The following is a 25,145-nucleotide window of genomic DNA, read 5'->3' on the forward strand; positions in this document are numbered from 1 at the left end:
CATATAACTACCTTGACCTCCATCTGGACAGAGAGAGCACCTTTTCATGGGCACTTGTACAAGTCTTGATTACCAATTTGGGAACTTCTCTGAAATCTAGTTGATGGTTTTTTTATTCTTTTTTTTTTCCTAGAAGGGTCCAAAGATAAGTCAACCACGTGAAAGTACTGGAGATTCTGCCATAGAGAATGAACTGAAGGGACCGGGGATATTTTGCCTGGAGAATAGAAGATTTAGGCGTGCCATAACTGTCAAGTATTTTGAAAGGCTATTTTGTGGGGAAGATGGATTCAATATGTTTTACTTGATTATAAAGAACAGGGAAAGGATGGACGTTACAGAAGGCAAACGTAAGCTCCATTTAAGAACAATGTCGTGGCAATTGGAGCTACCTCAAGAACGGGTTGCTTTGGAGAGGTAGTGAGTCTTCAATCACTTTTTGGGGGGAGGGGTCAAAAAGAATCTGGAGGTCCACGTCTAAGAATCTGTTGTTTTTTTCTGAGATTCTATGGCTACAACATGTTCCTGATTCCTTCCCTTCGCATTCTAATTCCCTCTCTATTTAGCTTCCTTAGGGAAACACAGGAAAACAAAAACTTGTCTCGGTTGCCATGGGTCGCTATAACAACCTGAAAGCTGAAAGCTCACAATTGCTTCCTTCCATCCAAACACCCCCCTCCCCCACGTTCTTAGCTTTTGTTCTTTTCCAATTTCTCCACTTCGACCACGCCCCCTGACACTCTAACCCTCCCTTTCGCATCTGGGAAAGGAGATCCTAAAGTTGGGAGTGACTAGCTCTGGTCTGGGGGAAGGAAGGTTTGCACCTCAGTTATCTGCTGTTTATCTTCCTAGTGCTTGTTGACGGAAAAGCAGAGGCCCAAAGTGACTAAATTCCGCTGGAGGCAAGACTCTTGGGAAAGTTATGTCGGAACCAGACACTGAAGAAGAAGATGATGAGGAGGGGAAAGTGCTATCTCTCGGGGTGAGGATGAGGATTATAGATTCCGGGTGAGGGAAGCACCTCAAGGGCGGAGAAGGCGGGGAACATTTATGCTTGTCTTGTGACTTCTGCTTTGAACAGTATCAATAACCCTCTCCTGGATGCTCTTTCTTCCCTGGATTTAGTCGTCGTGCCAATAACACGGTTAACAGAATTCTTTTCTGGTTTACTTCCAGTCTTTCTGAAAATTCCCTTGTCTTCTTTAATGAAAAATCGTCCCTTTCTTCCTTCTCTTGTGTGTTCCAAGAATCTCTTTCTTTGTTATCTCTGAATCCGTCTTTTTTTTCTTCCCTTTCCTCCCTCCTTCCCTCTTTCGGTGATCTCATCAACTCCAGTGGGTTCGATTGATGGTGTAAAGCAGTGGGGAAAATGTTGAACTTTCCCCCTGAATTTAGCCTCTGAGGGGCGGCTGGGCAAAGTTGGAGGGAAGAGAACTAAATTTGAATTAGCCTTTTGACGCAACCTGTCTAGTCCTCTGTGTTAGGGGCAAATGGTAGGGTGTATAGCAGCAACCCTTCGGAAGACCCCTTTAATCAATTATTAGTTTCTCCAATTTAAAATGAGGAGGTTGCAGTAGATAACCTCTAAGGTCTTCTCTTTATGCAATTGACTTATACTCATATATATAGAAATAGTTTAGATGATATAGATGTAGATTCATATACACTTAGGGATAGGGACTAGACCTACAACTGTATTCTTCCAATGCAGGAAGATATCTTTTCTGCAATTTATACTCAGAGATTTGCCTAGAATATTGAGAGATTGTTAGTAGTCAAGGATGAGACAGCAGGTACATGTGGAAAGTCAAACTTGAAACCAAATTTTCCAGACTTTGAGACGAATTCTCTATCCACTACATCACACTAGGAGAGAAAAGAGGTCTTTTCTCTTCTAGGCTTCTGTGCCACATTTCCAATTACTTGCTGGAGATCTCCTTAAGCTCATCATATTCTCCCCCATCCTATATTCCTACCCCTTCCTATTTCTGTTGAGACCATCTTCCTGTCACTCAGGTTGGCAATTCTTGTAATCATCCTTCACTCTTCACTCTGTTACCTCCATCTTCAGTCATTTGTAAGGTCTGACCTATTCTACCTCAACAACCCAGCCTTAGTAATGACTTCTAACTTCCTCTCTCTTCTAGGACTCTACTCAAAACCTCCCATGGAGGTCCCTTGACTAGTATAATAAATCAAACTCCCTAGGGGCAGGTAGGTGGCTCAGTGGATTGAGAGCCAGGCTTGCAGAGAGAGGTCCTGGGGTCAAATCTGGCTTCAGACACTTCCTAGCTATGTAGCTGTGTGACATTGGACAAGTCACATAACCCCTACTGCCTAGCCCTTGCGTCTTGAAACCAATACATATTGATTCTAAGATGGAAGGTAGGAGCTTAAAAAAAAAAAAAAAGGTCCTCCTAGCATTTAAAGCTTTTCACTATCTGGTTCTAGCCTACTTTTCCAGACATGAATTCTCCTTTCCAGACAAAATGGCTTGCTCATTGTTTCTTGAATTTTTTTCAGCAAAGTATCTCTTATTGTGTCTTTGCACTGTCCTCAAAGCCTAGAACAGCCTCCTTCCTAACCTCTTTTTATCTCCTTTTTATAATTTTAAGCTTCTTTCCAGATTTGATTTAGGTGTCACCTCAATGGGAAGTCTCTTCTGATCTCTCCTGTTCTTGGTACTCCCCCCCACACCTTTCCTTATCTTGTATTGCCTTATCTAAATTTTTATACCCATAAACTCCTTGAAAGGCAGACACTATTTTTGCTTATTTGCTTTCCTTTCCTAGTTCCACACAATGCTTTGAACTTTGGAGACTCTTGTTGACTTCCCCTGGGTCAGTGCTTTTGTCTTATACCCTACTCAGATTTCTTTAGGGGGGATTCTGGGAAGTGATAAACTAGAAGTTGGGGAAGAGTCAAAGGGTGGGAAAGGTATTTTTCTGAATTTTTTTATAAGATACACATTTTCAACCCTTTCCCTTTCCTCTCCATCTACCTCAACTAAAATCCCAAGAGAAGTACTAGACTGTGACCAAGTCCACAACTGCTATAGAAACAAGTGGCAGAGAATTCTGTGACTGAAGAATGGTCTCATGAACAAGATCCAATCTTTGGAACCATCCTTGACTTTTGATTTCTCTAAAAGGATGGTGATTACCCACCCACTCATTTTGTCCTCTTATCTTTTCCCAACTTTCTTTCAATCCTTCCTTCCTGTTCCTTCTAAGGATTACCTTTTAAAATACTCATCTTTCTCCTCTTCCTTATTTCTCATTGTTCGCCTACTCTCAAACAAAGCTCCAGAGAAAGGCTGTATACCACTGTCAGATTCAACTTCCAGATACTGATCATGCCATTCCTTCTTGAGAAACTTTCTTTGACTCCCCATTGTTTACACTGTAAAAGCCAAATTTCTCATCCAAAGTCTTCCATTACATATTTCCGGTAATATCTTTATTTCTTTTTTTAAAGTGATTTCAAACTTATAAAGTGCTCTCTTTAAAACAATCCAATATAGTGGTATTTTAGAGATGAGAAAACCCTGTTTGCCTCAGTTTCCTCACCTATAAAATTAATTGGAAAAGGAAATGGCAAACCACTCCAGTATCTTTGCCCAGAAAACCTCAAATCAAGTATAGAGTCAGACATGACAAAAACAATTGAACAACAAAAACTGATATTAAAGGTTAAGTGATTTGTTCCATCTGATCCAGTGTTTAGCACTGTTGAATGACACATTGTAGGTACTTCACTGATTTTTTAGTTCAATTCACAAAGCTAAGAAGTGTGGAAGCTGAGTTTAATTCCACATTTCCTGAATCCCAAATGAGACCACTGTTTCACACTCCTCCCCTTCCAAATTATGTTGGAAGCAAACTGGATTTGCCCTCTTTACCAAGAACATTTCCTACTACTTCAATGCCTTTGTTCCCAACAATCTAGATTAAGAATGTTCTTTCCAACATTCCCTGTCCTTCAAGAACCAGATCAATTGCAGTCTTCTGTGGAGCTCTCCCTCTGCCAGAGGCCATTGCTTACTTCTCAGAATTCTCATAGTATTTTGTCTATTCCTTCATTATTTAAAAAATAATTTGTGTTTTAATAGCAATTTAAGATTTTAAAAGTACTTTCCTGATGACAACCATGTTATATTTTAGGCACTCTCATAAGGTTGAAAGAATATTGGATGTGGACACAGAAGACAAGTCTTATTTTCCTCATTTATAAAAGAAGAACTAGTCTCTCACCATTTATGCCCAAAATTAAAGCACTATGTGAATGTGAACTATCATTTTGTATAGAAGTTATTTGTGCCTGCCTTATTGCTTTTATTCTACGACAGAGACCATGCAAGAGGACTTAATGTAGTTATTTAACAAGATTTATTAATTGCTAACTAGGGGGGCAGCTGGGCAGCTGGGTAGCTCAGTAGATTGAGAGCCAGGCCCAGAGATGTGAGGTACTGGGTTCAAATCAGGCCTCAGACACTTCCCAGCTGTGTGACCCTGGACAAGTCACCTAACCCCCATTGCCTAGCCCTTACCCCTCTTCTGCCTTGGAACCAATGCCTGGTATTGATTCTAAGATGGAAGATAAGGGTTTAAAAAAAATTAATTGCTAACTAGGTGCCTGGCATTGTGTTAAGCACTGGTTAAAAAGAAAGGCTAGTTCCTCTCAAGGATTGTTTAGTAGAGGAGACAATATGCAAACAGCTATTTATAAACTGATGAATGGAGATTATCAACAGAAGGGGCATTAAGAGGAGTAAAGAAAAGTTCCTTGTAGAAGGTGGAATTTTAGATGGAACTAACCAAACCACTACCAGGCTTCTGTCTATTTAGATTCTATGATTATGATCCCAGATAATGATGGAGTTCAGAGGGAATATTCACATGTGTCATATCCCTGTCTCAGAATATAAGCAGTTTATCCTCATTATGTCCTTTAACATTATTCATTGATGTTTACCTTTTTTATCTTTCTCTTAAACACTACGTTTTAACTTTTATGTTTCTATGCAGTTCTGATTGTTTCATCAAAAATGCTTAGAAATCTTCTTTTTCACCGAAGATCCATTTTACCCCAGAAAGATTATACTCACTTTTGTTGGCTAAATTATGATTGGTTGTAAATCAATATATCCATTGACTTATGGATTATTGTAGTTCCTGATGTCTGTTTTTTCATTGTGGTGGCTATTAAATTCTATGATTCTTATTGTAGCTCTTTGGTACTTGATTTTTTTTCTTTTTGTCAGTTTGTAGTATTTTTTTTTTACCTTTAGATTTTGGCTATAATGGTCCTAGGAATTTTCCTTTTTTGGGGTTTCAGGATATTAAAGATAGGTCCTACCTATTTCCATTATACTTTCTGATTCTAAGGAATATGCATAGTTTTCTTTTAAGATTTAATGTCTAAGTCATAGCATTTAGGCAGTCTAATGATTTTACATTTGTTCTTTTTATTTATTTTCCAGGTCAGTTGTTTTTGTTGAGAAAAACCTTACTTTTTTCCCTTCATTCTTCAGTCTTGTGTTTTAATGTTTCTTATTTTCTCAGAATCATTGGCTTCTATTTGGTCAATTTTAATTTTCATGGATCTTGTTTCTTGGACAAAGTTTTGTTTTTCTCATGCCATGATTCCATTCCATTTCCAATTCTTCTATAACTTTCATTTCTTTTTCATTTTTTCTCTCTAGCACTCCCTAATTTAATCTATTAAAATATTTTTAAATCTCTCTTTTTTAAACTTTTGTTTCACCTTATTAAGGAATTCTAGTTGAATTGGTGCTCAGGTTATATTTTTCTAGGACGCTTTCCTCATAAATGTTTTGGAGTCATTTTCTGGGTTTGTATCTTGAGTATCCTTGTAATCATAATAGTGGAAATATAATCAATATAGTGGAATTCTCTATTTGTTCATTCTATCAGCCAACTTTCTTTTCTCTTTTTTATATAATATATTTTTTTCCAAATTACATGCAATAACATTTCCTCATATAATTTATATGGTTTTGAGATTAGTTATTCTTTAAATGTTTGATAGAATTTACTTGTGAATCTATCTGGTCCTGGGAATTTTTTCATAGGGAGTTCATTGAGGGTTTCTTCAATGTCTTTTATTTGATATGAGATACTTAAGTATTCTATATCCTCTTTTGTTAATCTGTTGGCATAGAGTTGAGTAAAATAATTCCTAATAATTGCTTTAATTTCTCTTCATTGGTGGTGCAGTCACTGTTTTCATTTTTAATACTGGTAATTTGGTATTCTTATTTCCTTTTTTAAATCAAACTAATGAATGGTTTATCTATTTTATTGAGGTTTTTCCCCCATAAAACCAGCCTCTAATTTTGTTAGTTCAATTGTTTTCTTGCTTTTAATTTTGTTCATCTTACCTTTGATTTTCAATTTAGTATTTAATTGGAGATTTGTAATTTGTTCTGTTTCTAGGTTTTTTAGTTGCATGCTCAATTCATTAATCTATTCTTGGTCTATTTTATTGATATAAGCAATTAGAGATACATATTTTCCCCTATGTGTTGCTTTATCTGTATCTCATAAGTTTTGGCATGTTGTCTCATTGTTGTCATTTTTCCTTAATAAAATATTAATTGATTCTATGAATTTTCTTTTGCCCACTTTTTCTTTAGGATTACATTACTGAGTTTCCAATTTATTCTTAATCTCTTTTTCCATAGAACTTTATTGAATTTCATTTTATTGCATTATAATGAGAAAAGAATGCATTCGATATTTCTTCATTTAATTGTGAGGTTTTTATGTCCTAATATATGGTCAATTTTTGTGTAGGTGCCAGGCATTGCTGGAAAAAAGTATTCTTTTCTATTCCATTTAACTTTCCCCAAAGGTCTATCATATTTAACTTTTCTAAAATTCTACTCACCTACTTAGCTGCTTCTTGTTTATTTTTTGGATAGATTTATTTAATTCTGAAAGGGTAAAGCTGAGGTCCCCCACAAGTATTTTACTATCTGTTTCCTCCTATAATTTAACTTCTTAAAGTGTTGAATGATATATGTTTAGTATTGATATTACATCATTGTCTATGGTACCTTTTAGCAAGGTATAGATTCCTTCTTTATCTCTTTTAAGTAGATATATTTTTACTATAGTTTTGTCTAAGATCATGATTGCTACCCCTACTTTTTTTTTACTTCAGCTGAAGCACAATAGATACTACTCCACCCTTTTATCTTTACTCTGTGTATGACTCTGTGCTTCAAATGTGTTTCTTGCAAATAGAATATTGTAGGAGTATGGTTTTAATCCATTCTGTCACTAGCTTCTGTTTTATGAGTGATTTCATTTCATTCATAGTTATGATAATTAACTGTGCATTTCCTTCCATCTTGCCTTCCATCTGTTTATTCTTCTGTCTTTTAGCTTGTCCCTTTTCTAAGTTGATGAACTTCTGTTTATCATCTCCCCCTTCCATCTTCCCTTCTATAGGCCCCCTCTCTTACTTTTCCCCATCCCTTTTTACTTCCCTTTAGGGTAAAATATATTTCTGTATCTAATGGAATATGTACATTATTTCCTCATTGAGCCAAATCTGATGAGAGTAAGGTTCACATATTGCCTGCCACCTCTTCCCTCTATCTTCCCCTTTTCTGTAATAATTCTTTTGAGTGTCTTTTATGTGATATAAGTCATCCTGTTTTATTTCTCCCTTCCCTCTTCTCCCAGGGCAGTCTTCTTTCTCCTCCCTTAGTTTTTTTTTTTAATATATCTTCCCATTACAGGAAATTCACATTTATATCCTCTATCTATGAATATTCTTCCTAATTGTCCTAATATCAATATGATCATAGGAGCTATAAGTATAATCTTCTATATAAGAATATACATAGTTAAACAGTTTATTGAATCCTTACATTTTCTCTTTTCCATTTACCTTCTTATGTTTCTCCTGAGTCTTCTTTTTGAATGTCAAATTTTCTATGAAGGTCTGGTCTTTTCATTAGGAATTCTTGGAAGTTCTCAATGACATTAAATATCCCTTTTTTTCCCCTTGAAGTATTATGCTGAGACAACTGGACAGCTGATACCAGTTTGTGATCTTAGTTGATTTGCCTTCTGAAATATCATATTCCAAGCCCTGTAATCTTTTTTTTTTTTAACCCTTGCCGTCCATCTTGGAATCAATACTGAGTATTAGTTCCAAGGCAGAAGAGTGGTAAGGGCTAGGCAATGGGGGTTAAGTGACTTGCCCAGGGTCACACAGCTAGGAAGTGTCTGAGGGCAGATTTGAACCCAGGACCTCTCATCTCTGGGCCTGACTCTCAATTCACTAAGCTACCTAGCTGCCCCCCAATCCCTGTAATGTTTTAAAGTCGAAGCTGCTAAATCCTGTGAAATCCAACAGCTCCATGATATTTGAATTATTTCTTTCTAGCAGCTCTGGTTGCTTTCTGATCTGTGATCTCTCAAATTTGGCTACAATATTTCTGGGCTTTTTCCTTTTAGGATATATTTTGGGGGTGATTAGTAAATTCTTTCAATTTCCACTTTACCCTGTGAGTTTAGATTTTGGGACAGTTTTCCTTGATAATTTCTCTTAATATTATGTCTAGGTTCTTTTTTTTGCTCTTGGTTTTCAAGCAGTTCAGTAATTCATAAATTATTTCTTTGCAGTCTAATTCCCAAGTCAGTGTTTTCCAATGAGAAATTTCATACTTTCTGTTATGTTTTTATTCTTTTGTTTTTGTTTAATTGTTTCTTAAAGCCTCATGGAAGGGAGCAGCTGGGTGGCTCAGTGGATTGAGAGACAGGCCTAGAGATGGGAGGTCTTAGGTTCAAATCTGGTCTCAGACACTTCCTAGCTATGTGATCTTCAGCAAGTCATTTAACCCCCATTGCCTAGTCCCTACCCCTCTTCTGCCTCTACACAGTATTGGCTCCAAGACAGAAGGTGAGGGCTTTTTTATTAAATAAAAATACAAATACCTGAGAATGAGCTTACAGAGAAAGTGCTAATCTGCAAATCTATATGCAACAAATGTTATAGAGTACAAATTTTGAAAGGAAAAGCTAAATGAAGTCCAAGTAGAAATAGATAACAAAGCAATAATAGTGGGGATCTTCAACCTACTCCTCTCCAAACTAGATAATCTAACCAAAAATGAATAAGAAACAAGTAAAGGAGATGAATAGAATCTTAGATAAGCTAAATAAAACACTTATCTGTAGAAAATTGAATGGGGATAGAAAAGAGCATACTTTCTTAGCAGTACATGATACCTTTACAAAAATTGGCCATACATTAGGGCACAAAAGGCTTGTAGTTAAATGCAGAAAAGCAAGAATGCATAAATGTTAAATGCATTCTTTTTAGACTATAATACAACAAATATATGTAATCAGAGAACATGAAAACAAAATAAAAATAATTTTAAATAATGAGAGTTAGAGAACAAATCATGGAAACAATAAATAAAATTATTAAAGAGAGTAATAATGAGACAACATGCCAAAACCTGTGGGATACAGCTAAAGCAGTAATTACAGGAAAATTTATATTATATTATATTATATTATATTATATTATATTATATTATATTATATTATATTATATCATATCATATCATATCATATCATATATCATATCATATTATAAATGCTTATATCAATAAAATAAAGAACTGATCAACTACTTAGCAATGCAATTTAAAAAACTGGAGCGGGGGGGGGGGGGGGGGGGACAAATTTTAAATTGCCAACTAAACACCAAATTGGAAATCCTAAAATTCAAAGGTAAGCAATAAAATTGAATATATGAAAACCACTGAATTAATAAAAAAAGACTAGATGTTGATGTTATGAAAAAATCAACAAATACAATATCTAAATAAATCTATTTTTAAAAAAGACATTAAACAGACCATATATGAACTTACTAAGAAAAAAACATCAGGACCTGATGGATTTGCAAGTGAATTTCAAAAAACATTTAAAGATCAACTAATTCCAATATTAAATAAATTATTTGAAATAATAGATAAAGAAGGAATCCTACCAAACTTCTTATATGAAACAAATATGGTGCTGATACCTGAACTAGGAAAAGGAAAAACAGAGAAAAAAATTAAAGACCAATTTCATTAATGAATATGCATGTAAAAAAATCCTAAATAAAATAGTAGGAAGGAGATTACAACAATATATCACAAAGAACAAATACCAGGAATGTGGGAGTGGCTTAATATAAGGAAACTATCAACATAATTAAATCAATATATATATATTTTTTAATCTTGAAGGGGCAGCTAGGTGGTTCAGTGGATTGAAAGCTTAGAGACTAGGTTCAAATCTGGCCTCAAGTCACCTCTTAGCTCTGGGTCCCTGGACAAGTCATCAAACATCAATTTCCTAGCCCTTATCACTGTTCTGCCTTGGAACCAATAATTAAAATTAATTCTAAGATATAAGGTAAGAGTTAAAAAAAAAAACTTGGAAAGACCTACAAGAAATAATGAAGAGTGAAACAAGTAGAACCAAGAGAATATTATATACAGCTACAGAATTAATATTTGAAAAATAACTTGTGAATGTCTAATATAGAGAAAGAACTGATAAATAGACACACAAAAGGCATAATTTATATATACTTTTTTTTTTGTATAGTTGATGCCTTTGATGATTCAGGGAGGGAAGGGAGAGGTGAGATATATGGGAATTAAATAAATAAGAAAAATCACACTCTGAAAAAAACAGAATAAGTCTGGTTATGGGTGGGGAAATTAAATAAAAATAAAAAATAAAGGTGAAGGAATTTCAGACATCAATCAGCATGTGGAAAACATATTTTGTGGATAGGAAAGCCTTCTCAGAGTCCCTGAAATTATACAAAATAAACTACTTCTTCCATTTACTCATAAATTCAGCTCTTCTAATACTTCATATGTTCAATATTTTTTAAATTCCTCTTAATAATTTAATTTTTACTGACTTATGTGTTTAATAAATCAGTTCACTTCAATTATCTCATTTCTTTAGGAATATGAAGGAGAACGTAATGAGGCAGGTGAACGTCATGGACATGGGAAAGCACTGTTGCCCAATGGAGATGTATATGAAGGACAATACAAAAATGGTAAAAGGCATGGTCAGGTAAGAATAAAAGTGTAGGGGGTGTAGCTAGGTGGCTCAGTGGATTGAGAACCAGGCCTACAGATGGAAAGTCCTGGGTTCAAATGTGTCCTCAGATATTTCCTAGCCAAGTCATTTAACTGCCTTTGCATAGATCTTATCACTCTTCTGCCTTGGAACCAATATTGAGTACTGATTCTAGACAGAAAGTTTTACTTTAAAAAGAAGAAGAAATTTGTAGGGGTGAATTTCTCTTTTCAGAGAAAAACTGCATCTAGAATTTTTTAGAGCATATTTTAACCTAAAAGTCACCAAAAAAAAAATGTGTTTCAGGGGACCTACACATTTAAGAATGGTTCTCGGTACATTGGACAATACAAAGAAAATAAAAAACATGGTCAAGGCACCTTTTTCTATGCAGATGGATCTAAATATGAAGGTAAATATGTCTTAAGTTAAACATTACTGTTACAATATAAGAAAATTGGTTTAGTTTTTCTTTTGATAACTGAGCTTATCTCTGAATATGTAAGTACATGAGGGAAGCACCAGATTCTTTGGTTCAGTTGTGTTAAGATAAAAACTGTAAATGCCAAAAACTGTAAAGGATTTTGACCAAAACTGTAAAGAGTAATTTTTATTGTTTTGACTTAAAATCTAAATTAAATGGTCACCATGGGAAATTCCCAAAATATGAAAATACCCAAGTCATCTGGGATTTATGGAGATTTTAATTAATATAGATTAAGGAATTAAGGGAAGGAGAGAGAGAGAGGGAAGAATAGCCAAGCAATAGAAAAGGGCCTAGGTCAAAATGGCCTAGGCCTGAGCCTAAGGGAGAACCAGTCAGTCTTTATCACTCACCACAAAATGGTCTTCAAGCAAGCTCTAGTCCTCCACTGAATCTCCTGAACTGATTCAGAGTCTAACTCCACACTGAATTCAATTGCAAACTCCATTCAAAATGTCCTCACTTCAACTCCAAACTCCAACCCCTTCAATTACATTTTACCCCTTCCTTTTTTTTTTTTAAACCCTTACCTTCTGTCTTGGAGTCAATACTGTGTATTGGCTCCAAGGCAGAAGAGTGGTAAGGGCTAGGCAATGGGGGTCAAGTGACTTGTCCAGGGTCACACAGCTAGGAAGTGGCTGAGGTCAGATTTGAACCTAGGACTTCCCGTCTCTAGGCCTGGTTCTCAATCCAATGAGCTACCCAGCTGCCCCTGTACTCCTTCCTTTTTAAAGAAATTTTCTCTTATGTCACCTCCCCTAAATTTTCACGTCTACCAATCACAGTAGACACTTTTCCCCAGGACTGCCCATTCTTAGTTCTCATCTTCTTTGGTTCTCACCTTCTCTGGTTAGATTAAATCCTCTGAGTACTTCACACCTCTTTGTTAAGCTTGCCTTTTGTAAGTTGCTTGACCTTTTAGGTACTAATTTAACCTTTATAGGTACTTAGCACCCTTTTGTATAAGATCTAAAAGTAGACTTAGCTTAAGGTTCTAGCTTTACTATAAGTATGAGTTAGGGACTTTCATTGTTCAATCAGGAGTTTATGAATTTATCTTCCCCTAAGGCACTGTCTGAGTAGGGTGGAGTAATTTTAAAAGTTCTCAATGATCAAGTACCTCCTGATCAAGTACCTCCATTGTTAAAAATGGGGAATAGCTTAATCAAATCTTCTAAAGTAGAGTCTGAGTAGTTTTAAGATTCACAGTTGGTCAATAGCCAATTTATTGAGTACATGCTATGGGGAAGGCATTATACTATCCACTGTGGGAGACACTAGATAAATAAAAATGTAATCCTTTCCTTAAAGGACTTTGCAATCTGGCCAGTAAGACAGAACCTATAGATTTTTTTTTTAAAAAGAGAGCTAGTAATGTAAGGGCCATTGTAATAAATGACAAAAAAAATCATTACTTTAAAAATTCATTTTGACTGGTATGTTCAGAAAACAATTTATAGAGAAATAAAGAGAAAGACCTGAGTTTGGAATATTAACTGGAGAATGATTAATGGGATTGACATAAGCAAAGGATTATCTGAAGATACTAGAAAGTAATTAATAATAGGGGGCATCTAGGTAGCTGCTAGAAATGGTGGGTACTGGGTTCAAATACTTCCTAGCTGTATGACCTTAGACAAGTCACTTAATCCCCATTGCTCAGCCCTTATCACTCTTCTGCCTTGGAACCAACATATAATATTGATTCAAGGGTTAGCAAGAGAGAGACATAAATAGAGGCAGAGATAGAGACAAAGAAAGGGAGGGAAAGAAGGAAGGAAGGAAGGAAGGAAGGAAGGAAGGAAGGAAGGAAGGAAGGAAGGAAGGAAGGAAGGAAGGAAGGAAGGAAGGAAGGAGGGAGGGAGGGAAGAAAGGAAAGAAAGAAAGAAAGAAAGAAAGAAAGAAAGAAAGAAAGAAAGAAAGAAAGAAAGAAAGAAAGAAAGAAAGAAAGAAAGAAAGAAAGAAAGAAAGAAAGAAAGAAAGAAAGAAAGAAAGAAAGAAAGAAAGAAGAAAGAGAGAGAGAGAGAGAGAGAGAGAGAGAGAGAGAGAGAGAGAGAGAGAGGGAGGGAGGGAGGGAAAGAAAGGAAGGAAGCAAGAGAAAGACAAAAGAGAAATAAAGAAAGAGAAACATCTGACTAAAGCAGAATGGTCATGTTAAGAAATAATGGGAGAAAAAACCCCTAAAAATTTCTATTGGGGTTAGATTGTACCCTTGAATACCAGCCTAAGGAGTATGAGACATCATCAAGTAATAGTGAGAAATAATTGAAAGATTTGGGGCATGTGACTGACATAATCTATGAGGTGTTTTATGATGATTCTAAACAAGTTAAAAGAAACGAATGAGTTCCTAATGCATATCAAAAGCTGGTGCTAAGGTAGAATATAGTTTTGATGAGGGTCTTTAGAAAGTTTTTATGCTGGATCTTTCTTTCACCTAAGAGAAAAGAATCTGGTAAATTCTTTCCTTCTTTCCTTATTTTCCTTATCTTATTGATAATTTTCCCCTTATCATTAAAAGATAATAAGTATTTTTAGGCACTGTCTTGGCATCATGCCAAAGAATGGGGATAGAAATAAAGGTAAAACATAGACCCTGCCCTAGAGGAGCTAACAATCTAATGAGTATGTTCTAAAGTAGAGAAAGTATAAACATTCTAAATCTAATTTTGAGCAGCAGAGAACTTGCTGGTAAAGAAGAAATGTCAAAGACCATGGAAGGTCATAATTATAATATTTTTCTATTCAATGCATGCAAAAGATAACCCATTATCTTTAACTCTAAATCCACCCCTTGCCCTAATTTCTTTTTTTTTTTTTGAGGGCATCACCATCCTTCTAGACATTCAGGCTTGCAACCTGGGGATAATCCTTGATTGTCTTATTTTCCTTCATATACCAATATGAAGGAAAATAAGACAATCACAGCTCTGATATGTATCCTCTTCTCTCTACTTGCCCAAACTATTCCAACTATTCCAATAGCTTTCTTGGTTTCCATTCTTCAGGTCTCCTTCCTTTTCAATGCATTCTTCTGGATGCCATACAGCTTCCCAAAAGAATATTCCCAAAGCATGGCTCTCCTGTACTCAAGATGCTTCAGTGGCTTCCCAATGCTCCTGATCAAATATAATTTCCACCCTTTGCTTTTTAAGCTCTTTACACACTAGATCCAAACTTCATTTCCAGGCTTATTACACATTATGTAGCTGTATATCCTATCAAAACAAATTCCCCTGTGAACAGTATCTGAAAATGTCTTAGCATTTTAAGTTCCTTATCTATCTATCTATCATCTATCTATCTATCTATCTATCTATAATTTTATATATATATATCTGTTTGCCAGATGATACCTCCTATTAAAGGAAGTAAAGGAAGGGGAGGAAGAGGCTGAGATAGCTTAAAATAAATTCTATTAATAAAATTTACAATTTTTTTCAAGTTTCTTACCTTTATCAGGAATGAATGCCATCTTTCATCTTCATTCTTTTTAAATTTTGGTTTATCATAGTGTTAATCAGAGTTCTAAAATATTTCAGAGTTGTTTTTTTCTAAACTGTTTCAATAATTTTTTCAATATGTAATTGTCTCAATAGATCTGCTCACCTGGCTCTGCATCCATTAATAAAGATCTTCCTAGTGTCCCCTGAATTGCTCATTTCATCATTTCTTACTGCTTAAAAATTGTCCACCATTTATTACATATACCATATTCTTTAGCCATTACACATAAGAATATATGCTTTTAGATTCCAATATTTGACTACCACATAAAAAGCTGCCATAAATATTTTGATACATCTAGATCCTTTTCCTCTTTCCTTAATTTCTTTGGGACATAGGCATAATAGTGATACAACTGGGCAAAATTCAGGCATCGTTTAGTAACTTTTTGGACATGGTTCCTCTTTGCTTTCTAGAGTGGCTAAATCAATTCACAGTTCCATCAACTCTGTACTCTTATTCCTATTTTCCCATAGCCTTATCATTCTGAGAGATAGGAAACAGAACCTTGCAGTCCTTTGAATTTGCATTTCTTTAATAATTAGTAATTTAGAATTTTTTCATGTAATGGTGGATAGTTTGGATTTTTCTTCTTTCAAAACTGCCTGTTCATATCCCTTTACAATTTATCTATTGGAGAAGAGCTCTTATTCTTACAAATTCAAATCAATTCCTCAGATTTATTGGAAATGAGACTTTTATTAGAGGAACTTTTTGCGAACATTACTTCTTCTATTTCTTTAGAGGTGTTGGAGCATTAACACCAGGAAACGCATTAGTCCAATAAATCCAAGATATTCAAATTTTGGGAGTACTGTGATTGTGAAAAATGTGGGTTTCAAGACTTTAAATTGCCAAAATTGTGAAGATAATTTTTAGTGTCTTGATTTAAATAAAAAATAAGTCGTTGCCATGGGAAAAATTCCCAAATATGAAAATACCCAAGTCAACTGGTTTTATGGAGATTTTAATTAATACAAATGAAGGAAATTAAGGGGAGAGAGAGAGAGACAGAGTAAGAGGAAATAGTAGGAAGGGCCTAGGCCAAATGGCCTAGGCCTGAGCTCTAAGAGAGACTAGTCAGTCTTTTATCCACTCACCACAAGATTTGTCCCAAGCAAAACTCCAGTCCTTCACTGAAATCCTCAACTCCTGAACTGAGTTTCAGAGACCCAGCTCCTCCAACTAACTCCAAACTCCAACTAAAACATTCCACCTCGAGCTCCTTCCTTTTAAAGAAAATTTTCTCTTGTGTCACCTCCCCTAAATTTTCACATCTACCAATCACAGTAGATGTTTTCCCCAGGACTGATCATTCTTAGTTCACATCTTTTGTTATCACCGTTCTTTGGTTCTCACCTTCTCTAGTTAGCCTAAAACTTCACACCTCTTTTGTTAAGTTTGCCTTTTGTAAGTTGCTTGACCTTTTAGTGATTAATTTAACCTTTATAGGTACTTATCATCTTTTTGTATTAGATCTAAAAATAAACCATCTAGCTTAAGTTTTTAGCTTCACTATAAGTATGAGTTAGGAACTTTTCATTGTTCAGTCAGGAGTTTACAACTTTATCTTACCCTAAGGCACTGCTTGAGCAGGGTGGAGTAATTTTTAAAGTTCTCAATACATTCCTGATCAAGTACCTCCATTGTTTAAAATGAGGAATAGCTTAACCAAATCTTCTGAAGTAGAATCTGAGCAGTTTTAAGATTCACATTACCCACTGAATTTTCTTCTTAGAGACCTTGTGTCCTCTCTTATAAAGCTCTATTAGTCGTCTTTTTTTAATCTTGGATCAGGTGATGCAAACAATAAATCATCTACATAGTATACCAGCTTGCTGTGCTTGAAAGTTGTTGGCTAGATCTCTTTGAAGTAGTTGGCAAAATATAGAGGCTGACTCACAACATCCTTGGACCAGCCTAGTATAACAGAGCTGATTTTGATCCCATTGGTGTAAAAAATAGACTCAAACTCTGGACTTTGATCCCCAGAAGTCCTTGCTCCACTTCCCCAGAATGCTTTGAATTCTCACATGGGCCGAGATCGAGAAGGTATTTAACCTGATTGCCAAGGTTTTTGAGCTCTCTCTTTTGAACTTCCATTTTGGAGCAGACTTGGCTCTTTCCATAATGTAGGTGAGGTCTTGTCTAGGCCTCTCTGGCCTAGGCATGTTTTTCTTATCCTGTATTTTCTTTAATCCTTAACTTTTAATAAACCTCTAAAAAATATAATACTCCTTGCAGAGAGAAACTAATTTCTACCTGCCTCAGTTTCCTCAGTTTCCCCTAAATTTTAATCTTTACATTGGAAAGCAAAAATGTTTTTAGAGTCAGGGTGCAATGGTATGGTGAAATATGCATTGCTTAGATCTATCACTGTGTATTACCAGGCATCTGGTGATATCTGTGTGATAATATCATTTGGTGAAGGTGTCACAGTGTATGTGTTCTTTATAAAGTTTTTTACCGCCCTAAGATCCTGTTCAAATCTCCAGCACTGTGTCCCGTCTGCATTCAACTTGTTTTTCTTAATACCTAAAATTGGATTATTGAATTCAGATACTGTAGGTCTTAAAATGCCTTGTTCCAGTAAGCTGTTTATAATTGGTAGTATGCCTTCTATGGTTTCTCTGCTTAATTTGTATTGAGGAATCTTAGGAGGTACACCATCCCTGACTTCTATCTTTACTGGTGCAACTGATTTTGTTATACATTCTGATATTTAGCAAAAACCCCTTGTGGAATGTCATCTGGTATCTCATACAATGATGTTAAACTTTGAATTTGTTCAGGTTTTTCCTCCAATTGCTCCAGATATAGCAATAGGTAATGGCTTAAAGATTGCTTGGGTAAATGTAGGTATATACTTCCAGAACGTTCACATTGCAGGGTTGCCCCAATCTTACATAAAAAGTCTAAAAGGTTATCTGGACATCCAGGAATCAGTAGGAATGTATCATCAATAGTGAGAGGACCTAGCTTAACCATTGTGCTTTTGAGCTCTGGGACCTCTTGTATTTCTCCCATAGCTCCCACCACTGAAGCCATACCCCCATAGTGGTATCTCCTAGAAATGTCTTTAGGACTGATTTTGAAGCACAGTATCTATGAGAGCTTTGTATTGTTTCTTCCCCACCTTAATCCATACATATGGTTCTGGTCTTTGTGTAGATATTGCATTAATAGCTAATGTATCACTTTGTACTGTACTGTCATCCTCTGCCATTTGTATGGTTGGACCAGTTAAATATTCTTGGTTTAAGTAATTTCCTGATTGATCTTCATTTATATTAGAGTTTATCTTGTTATCTCCTTCACTGGAATATGAATTGAAACCATAGCTATCTGTAAGTTCATATAGTTTGACCTGGCCAGACCTCCCCCCTCCCTTTAGAATGTTGGTTTCATGGGAGTTTCTTGAACCCTTGGCTATCATGGCAGTTGTTGTGCCCTCCAGTCTATCTGTATTTTCAAATCTAACTACTGTTACACTTCCAATACTATGAATATGATTATCAATATCAACTGTATTTTCAGCTCCATTTTCTATTAGATTTGAAATTTCCAATTTATTTTGTGTAGAATGACAAATTTCAGCTTCTGGGTTCAAGTTAGATTTTTTTTATGGAATTCTGTAGCATATAACTTTTTGAGGTTTTAATAGGTCCAAGTGGGCTTTTATCTTTGTCTTTGAGTTTATGCATCTTATTTATAGCTCCTGTAAATGTATCTCCTATAGTAACCTCAGTCTGCACTTTCATTTGGTCATTATGTTGCAGGGAATTGAAATTTTGTTTCATTGGTTCTTTCAACAGCTTATGATCATGTTTATGTGAGTTTTCCTGAATTCTCTTTCTCTTCAATTTAATCCCTGCATCCAATTTGCACTGAAAAAAAATTTCTAAATATGTTTTTATCTGTTCTTTGCTTTTCTCTTGCCTGTTTACTATGCCCTTTCTGTATGAATCTCCAAAATCTGTGCTCTCAGATATTTAATCTCTTTATCTAACTCATGTACTTGTCTCTGCTTTTCACTCAAGATTTGATTTGATTTGTCATCATAACTTCTCACAGACTCAATAAATTCACTTTTATGTTCCACCCATATATTTTCTTTTTTCCTTATATTTTTATGTTTCACTCCTGCCAGTCCCTCATTACTTGTCACATCCTGCAACTCCTTTCTGCCATCCTCTTATTTATTTCTAAGTATCTTAAATTCCTGGCTTCATGAATTTTGTCTACCTTCCATCACAATAGCTGCATAGTTTGGTTTTGCACCTGTCTTTATGGCTAATCTCATGGCATCAAGGTCTGAAGCCTCTGATTCAGTTTTTAACTGGCAATGCTGGCAGCATGAATTTGTTTTTGATCTATAATAAATTTTTCCTTGTGTATTTTTGTTAATAAGTTCATTTTTCTTTTTTAAATAACAGTCCTTGATCAAGTGACCAAACTTGTGACAAAAGAAACATTTCCTTGTTTCTTTCTGACCTCTATGTTGTTGGTATGAGGGTCTAGAATAGATTTTTATAGTTTATAAATTTTTAATTTGCTCAATTTTCTTCTGCTTAAGGGATTCCTCTGTATGTAGCAATTTTTGTTTTAATTCTTTCATTTCTGATTGTTATTCTTTCTGACTGTCTCATAACTAAGTTGCAGTATTTCTTAGCTCTGTTAGGGTAATGTTGTCATACTTTGGAAAATAATTCCTAAAAAAGTTTTTTAAGTGTGCATTGCAACCCCTTAGGAACCGTCTCCTCACATGTGCTACCAATTCCTCTGAATCTTGATCTACTCCCATGATAGATTCTACAATTTCTGATAATCTGTCTACATAGCTGGCAGAATGTTCTGTATTTTCTTGGGTCAGCTTGTCAAAATTTCCCCAAGCATTTGGCTTTGAAAAAATGATTTTATGGCTTGAAGAAGATCTTCTCTGCACTTTCTTAGATAAGCCAGACTGGTAGGGTTTGCAAAGTCAAAATCCTCCCGTTCTTCCTCAGTGGGCCAACTGGTCAATGCACTGTCCTTTCTGTTTTATTTTTTAAATAAACTGCCAGTGTTCATGAGGGCTAAATAATTCAGACAGGAGAAAACCTGAATGCTGGAAATTGGGCCCAAATATCTTAAAGGCCTTCTTGAGCTCCTTTAATGCACGGTAGGGTTCACTGAGAAATTTTGGAAATATCCATTTGATGGAATCAGTTCCTGGGTTGAAAACTGTTTATGAATCTTAGAATGAACCACACCAGACTTCCAGTCAAGATGGCGGCTTAGAGAAAGCTAAAGTTCAGATCTCCAGAAACCCTTCCTTATCGATCTCAAGCTATATCCTCCTAGGGCACCGAAATTCAAAACGAACAACAGCATAGATCCCGGGAACCCTCCTCCTGGACCTGGATAAAAAGGTATGCCCCCCAAAAGCCAGAACCCCCGGACCTAAGGGGTAGGCAGAAGGAAGTTCCCAGGACCCATTCCCCCCCCAACCCAGAGAGCTGAGTCCAAGGCAGCAGAGGGAACCTCAGAGCCTTAGGGCCGGCTATTCTGAAGGCCACTTCCTGAAAACAGCCTTACTCAGACGAGGGGGTACCCAACACAGACAGCAGGGAAACAGAGAGAGATGGTGGGAGCCTGTAACCCCCTGGCTGGATCCTTCCATCAGAGTCTCATGGAAGGTACCTGCCTCAGGGCATACTCAGTTCAACCCAGGGAAAGCTAATCCTATCAGGAGCCCGCTGAACTCCGGAAAGCCGTAGCCCCTCCCCCCTCAGAGTGCTGGGTCTTCTGGCCAGCAAAGGCATTAAAACACCTCGCGGAGAGTGCCGAGCCAGGCTCAGAGTGTGGAAGTAAGGCAACGGAGAAGCATTGGGAGGGAACTGAGGAGGGCAGTAACATGGAAACACCAGCAATTCCTGGCTTCCCCGGGAAGACAGAACAACAATTGCATAGAATGGACAATCTGCCTAGGGCTAAAACCTCTGAACACCAGACAGAGATAAGAAAAGCTAGTCCTCCCCACTCAGATAGAGATGGCAAACTCCACAGAAGCACAAAAGCATCAAAATTCCAAGAAAAACAAGAAGAAGGGGGCGACTTTGGACTCATTTTATGGAGCAAAAATACAAAATACAGAGGAGATAGAAGAGGAAACACAAGCAAATGCTCCGAAACCTTCCAAAGGAAATTGAAACTCTCCACAAACCCATGAAGAATCTGAACTGGAAAGGATCAAAAAGATGGAAGCCTTCTGGGAGGAAAAGTGGGAAATAATGCAAAAGAAATTCACACATCTACTAAACCAGTTTGACCAAAGTGAAAAGGAAAACCAGGCTTTAACGGTCAGAATTAGGCAACTCGAAGACAACGAGCAAGAATTAATAAAGCAAAGCCAAAAGACCAAGAGATTAAAAGAGAACATAAAATATCTCACTGACAAGGTCATAGACGTGGAAAATAGAGGGAGAAGAGACAATTTAAGAATAATTGGACTACCAGAAAAGCCAGAAATAAACAGTAAATTCGACATCGTAATACAAGATATAATCAAAGAAAATTGCCCAGAGATTTTAGAGCAAGAGGGCAATACAGCCACTGAAAGAGTTCACAGAACACCCTCTACACTAAATCCCCAAAAGACAACACCCAGGAATGTAATTGCCAAATTCCAAAGCTTTCAAGCAAAAGAGAAAATCTTACAAGAAGCCAGAAAAAGACAATTTAGATATAAAGGAATGCCAATCAGGGTCACACAAGACCTTGCAAGTTCTACTCTGAATGACCGTAAGGCATGGAACATGATTTTCAGAAAGGCAAGAGGGCTGGGCCTTCAACCAAGAATCAGCTATCCATCAAAACTGACTATATACTTCCAAGGGAAAGTATGGGCATTCAACAAAATATAAGATTTCCAAGTTTTTGCAAAGAAAAGACCAGAGCTCTGTGGAAAGTTCAATATCGAAAAAACCAAGAGCATGGAATACCTGAAAAGGTAAATATGAAGGAAAGGGAAAAGGAAAAAATGTTATCTTCTTCTTTTACTCAAACTCTCTTCTATAAGGACTACATTTATATCAATCTATGTATATTAACATGTGGGGAAAATGTAATGTGTAAATAGGGGGAAAAGAAAGACCAAATAGAATAATCTTTCTCACACAAAGATTCACATGGGAAGGGGAGGGGAAGAAAACTCCTATAAGAAGGAGAGGAAGAGAGTTTTTACTTAAACCTTACTCTCAGGAAATCAACTCTGAGAGGGAAGAACATCCAGATCCATTGGGATCTTGAATTCTATCTTACCCAACAAGGGAAGGGAGAAGGGAAAACCAAGGGGGGCAAGGGGGAGAGGGAAAACAAAAAAGGGAGGGAAGAAGAGGGGGTGGGGGAGGGAACAAAAAGGGAGGGACTAGAAAGGGAAACATATCAAGGGAGGGGACAAGGGGGACTGATTTAAAGTAAATCACTGGACTAAAAGTTAGAGCTGAAGAAGAAAGATTAGAATTAGGGAAGGATATCAAAATGCCAGGGAGTCCACAAGTGACAGTCATAAGTTTGAACGTGAATGGGATGAACTCACCCATAAAACGTAGATGAATAGCAGAATGGATTAGAATCCAAAACCCTACCATATGTTGTCTTCAAGAAACACACATGAGGCAGGAAGACACCCACAAGGTCAGAATTAAAGGATGGAGTAAGACCTTCTGGGCCTCAGCTGACAGAAAGAAGGCAGAAGTGGCAATCATGGTATCTGATAAAGCCAAAGCAAAAGTAGACCTGATCAAAAGGGATAGGGAAGATAATTATATTTTGTTAAAAGGGACTTTAGATAATGAGGAAATATCACTAATCAACATATATGCACCAAATAATATAGCACCCAAATTTCTAATGGAGAAACTAGGAGAATTGAAGGAAGAAATAGACAGTAAAACCATATTAGTGGGAGACTTGAACCAACCATTATCAAATTTAGATAAATCAAATCAAAAAAATAAATAAGAAAGAGGTAAAAGAAGTGAATAGAATCTTAGAAAAATTAGAATTAATAGACATATGGAGAAAAATAAATAAGGATAAAAAGGAATACACCTTATTCTCAGCACCACATGGCACATTCACAAAGATTGACCATACATTAGGTCACAGAAACATGGCACACAAATGCAGAAAAGCAGAAATAATAAATGCAGCCTTTTCAGATCACAAGGCAATAAAAATAATGATCAGTAATGGTACATGGAAAACCAAATAAAAAACTAATTGGAAATTAAACAATATGATACTCCAAAATCGTTTAGTTAGAGAAGAAATCATAGAAACAATTAATAATTTCATCAAGGAAAATGACAATGGCGAGACAAAGCACTGGTCAATCTAATTTAAAAAAGGAAAGAAGAAAAGCAAATTAACAGCATCAAAGATGAAAAGGGGGACAGCACCTCCGATGAAGAGGAAATTAAGGCAATCATTAGAAATTACTTTGCCCAATTATATGGCAATAAATACACCAATTAGGTGATATAGATGAATATATACAAAAATACAAACTGCCTAGACTAACAGAAGAGGAAATAGAATTCTTAAATAATCCCATATCAGAAAATGAAATCCAATAAGCCATCAAAGAACTTCCTAAGAAAAAATCCCCAGGGCCTGATGCATTCACCAGTGAATTCTATCAAACATTCAGAGAACAGTTAATCCCAATACTATACAAACTATTTGACATAATAAGCAAAGAAGGAGTTTTACCAAATTCCTTTTATGACACAAACATGGTACTGATTCCAAAACCAGGCAGGTCAAAAACAGAGAAAGAAAACTATAGACCAATCTCCCTAATGAATATAGATGCAAAAAATCTTAAATAGGATACTAGCAAAAAGACTCCAGCAAGTGATCAGAAGGGTCATCCACCATGATCAAGTAGGATTTATACCAGGGATGCAGGGCTGGTTCAATATTAGGAAAACCATCCACATAATTGACCACATCAACAAACAAACCAACAAGAACCACATGATTATCTCAATAGACGCAGAAAAAGCCTTTGATAAAATACAACACCCATTCCTATTAAAAACACTAGAAAGCATAGGAATAGAAGGGTCATTCCTAAAAATAGTAAACAGTATATATGTAAAACCATCAGCTAATATCATCTGCAATGGGGATAAACTAGATGCATTCCCAATAAGATCAGGAGTGAAACAAGGATGCCCATTATCACCTCTACTATTTGACTTTGTACTAGAAACACTAGCAGTAGCCATTAGAGAAGAAAAAGAAATTGAAGGCATCAAAATAGGCAAGGAGGAGACCAAGTTATCACTCTTTGCAGATGACATGATGGTCTACTTAAAGAATCCTAGAGATTCAACCAAAAAGCTAATTGAAATAATCAACAATTTTAGCAAAGTTGCAGGATACAAAATAAACCCACATAAGTCATCAGCATTTCTATATATCTCCAACACAGCTCAGCAGCAAAAACTAAAAAGAGAAATCCCATTCAAAATCACCTTAGACAAAATTAAATACCTAGGAATCTACCTCCCAAGACAAACACAGGAACTATATGAACACAACTACAAAACACTCGCCACAGAACTAAAACTAGACTTGAGCAAATGGAAAAACATTAACTGCTCATGGATAGGACGAGCCAATATAATAAAAATGACCATCCTACCCAAACTTATTTATCTATTTAGTGCCATACCCATTGAACTACCAAAATACTTCTTCACTGATTTAGAAAAAACCATAACAAAGTTCATTTGGAAGAACAAAAGATCAAGGATATCCAGGGAAATAATGAAAAAAAAACACATATGATGGGGGCCTTGCAGTCCCTGACCTTAAACTATATTACAAAGCAGCAGTCATCAAAACAATTTGGTACTGGCTAAGAAACAGAAAGGAAGATCAGTGGAATAGACTGGGGGAAAGCGACCTCAGCAAGACAGTATACGATAAACCCAAAGATCCCAGCTTTTGGGACA

At 36.1% G+C, this 25,145-nt stretch overlaps 1 protein-coding gene across 1 annotated transcript in view; it reads left to right on the forward strand.

Moving 5' to 3' along the window:
• Positions 1–626: 626 nt before the first annotated feature.
• The window catches only part of LOC100012142 (radial spoke head 1 homolog), a 71,557-nt gene continuing 47,038 nt past the window's right edge, over positions 627–25,145 (forward strand). The window contains exons 1-3 of the mRNA XM_007501050.3: positions 627–982; positions 11,025–11,138; positions 11,451–11,556. Coding sequence (XP_007501112.2) covers positions 923–982; positions 11,025–11,138; positions 11,451–11,556 — 280 coding nt within the window. The 5' untranslated portion in view covers positions 627–922. The remainder of the gene's footprint in view (positions 983–11,024; positions 11,139–11,450; positions 11,557–25,145) is intronic.

Source organism: Monodelphis domestica, chromosome 8 (assembly GCF_027887165.1).
Source record: "Monodelphis domestica isolate mMonDom1 chromosome 8, mMonDom1.pri, whole genome shotgun sequence".
NCBI lineage: Eukaryota > Metazoa > Chordata > Mammalia > Didelphimorphia > Didelphidae > Monodelphis > Monodelphis domestica.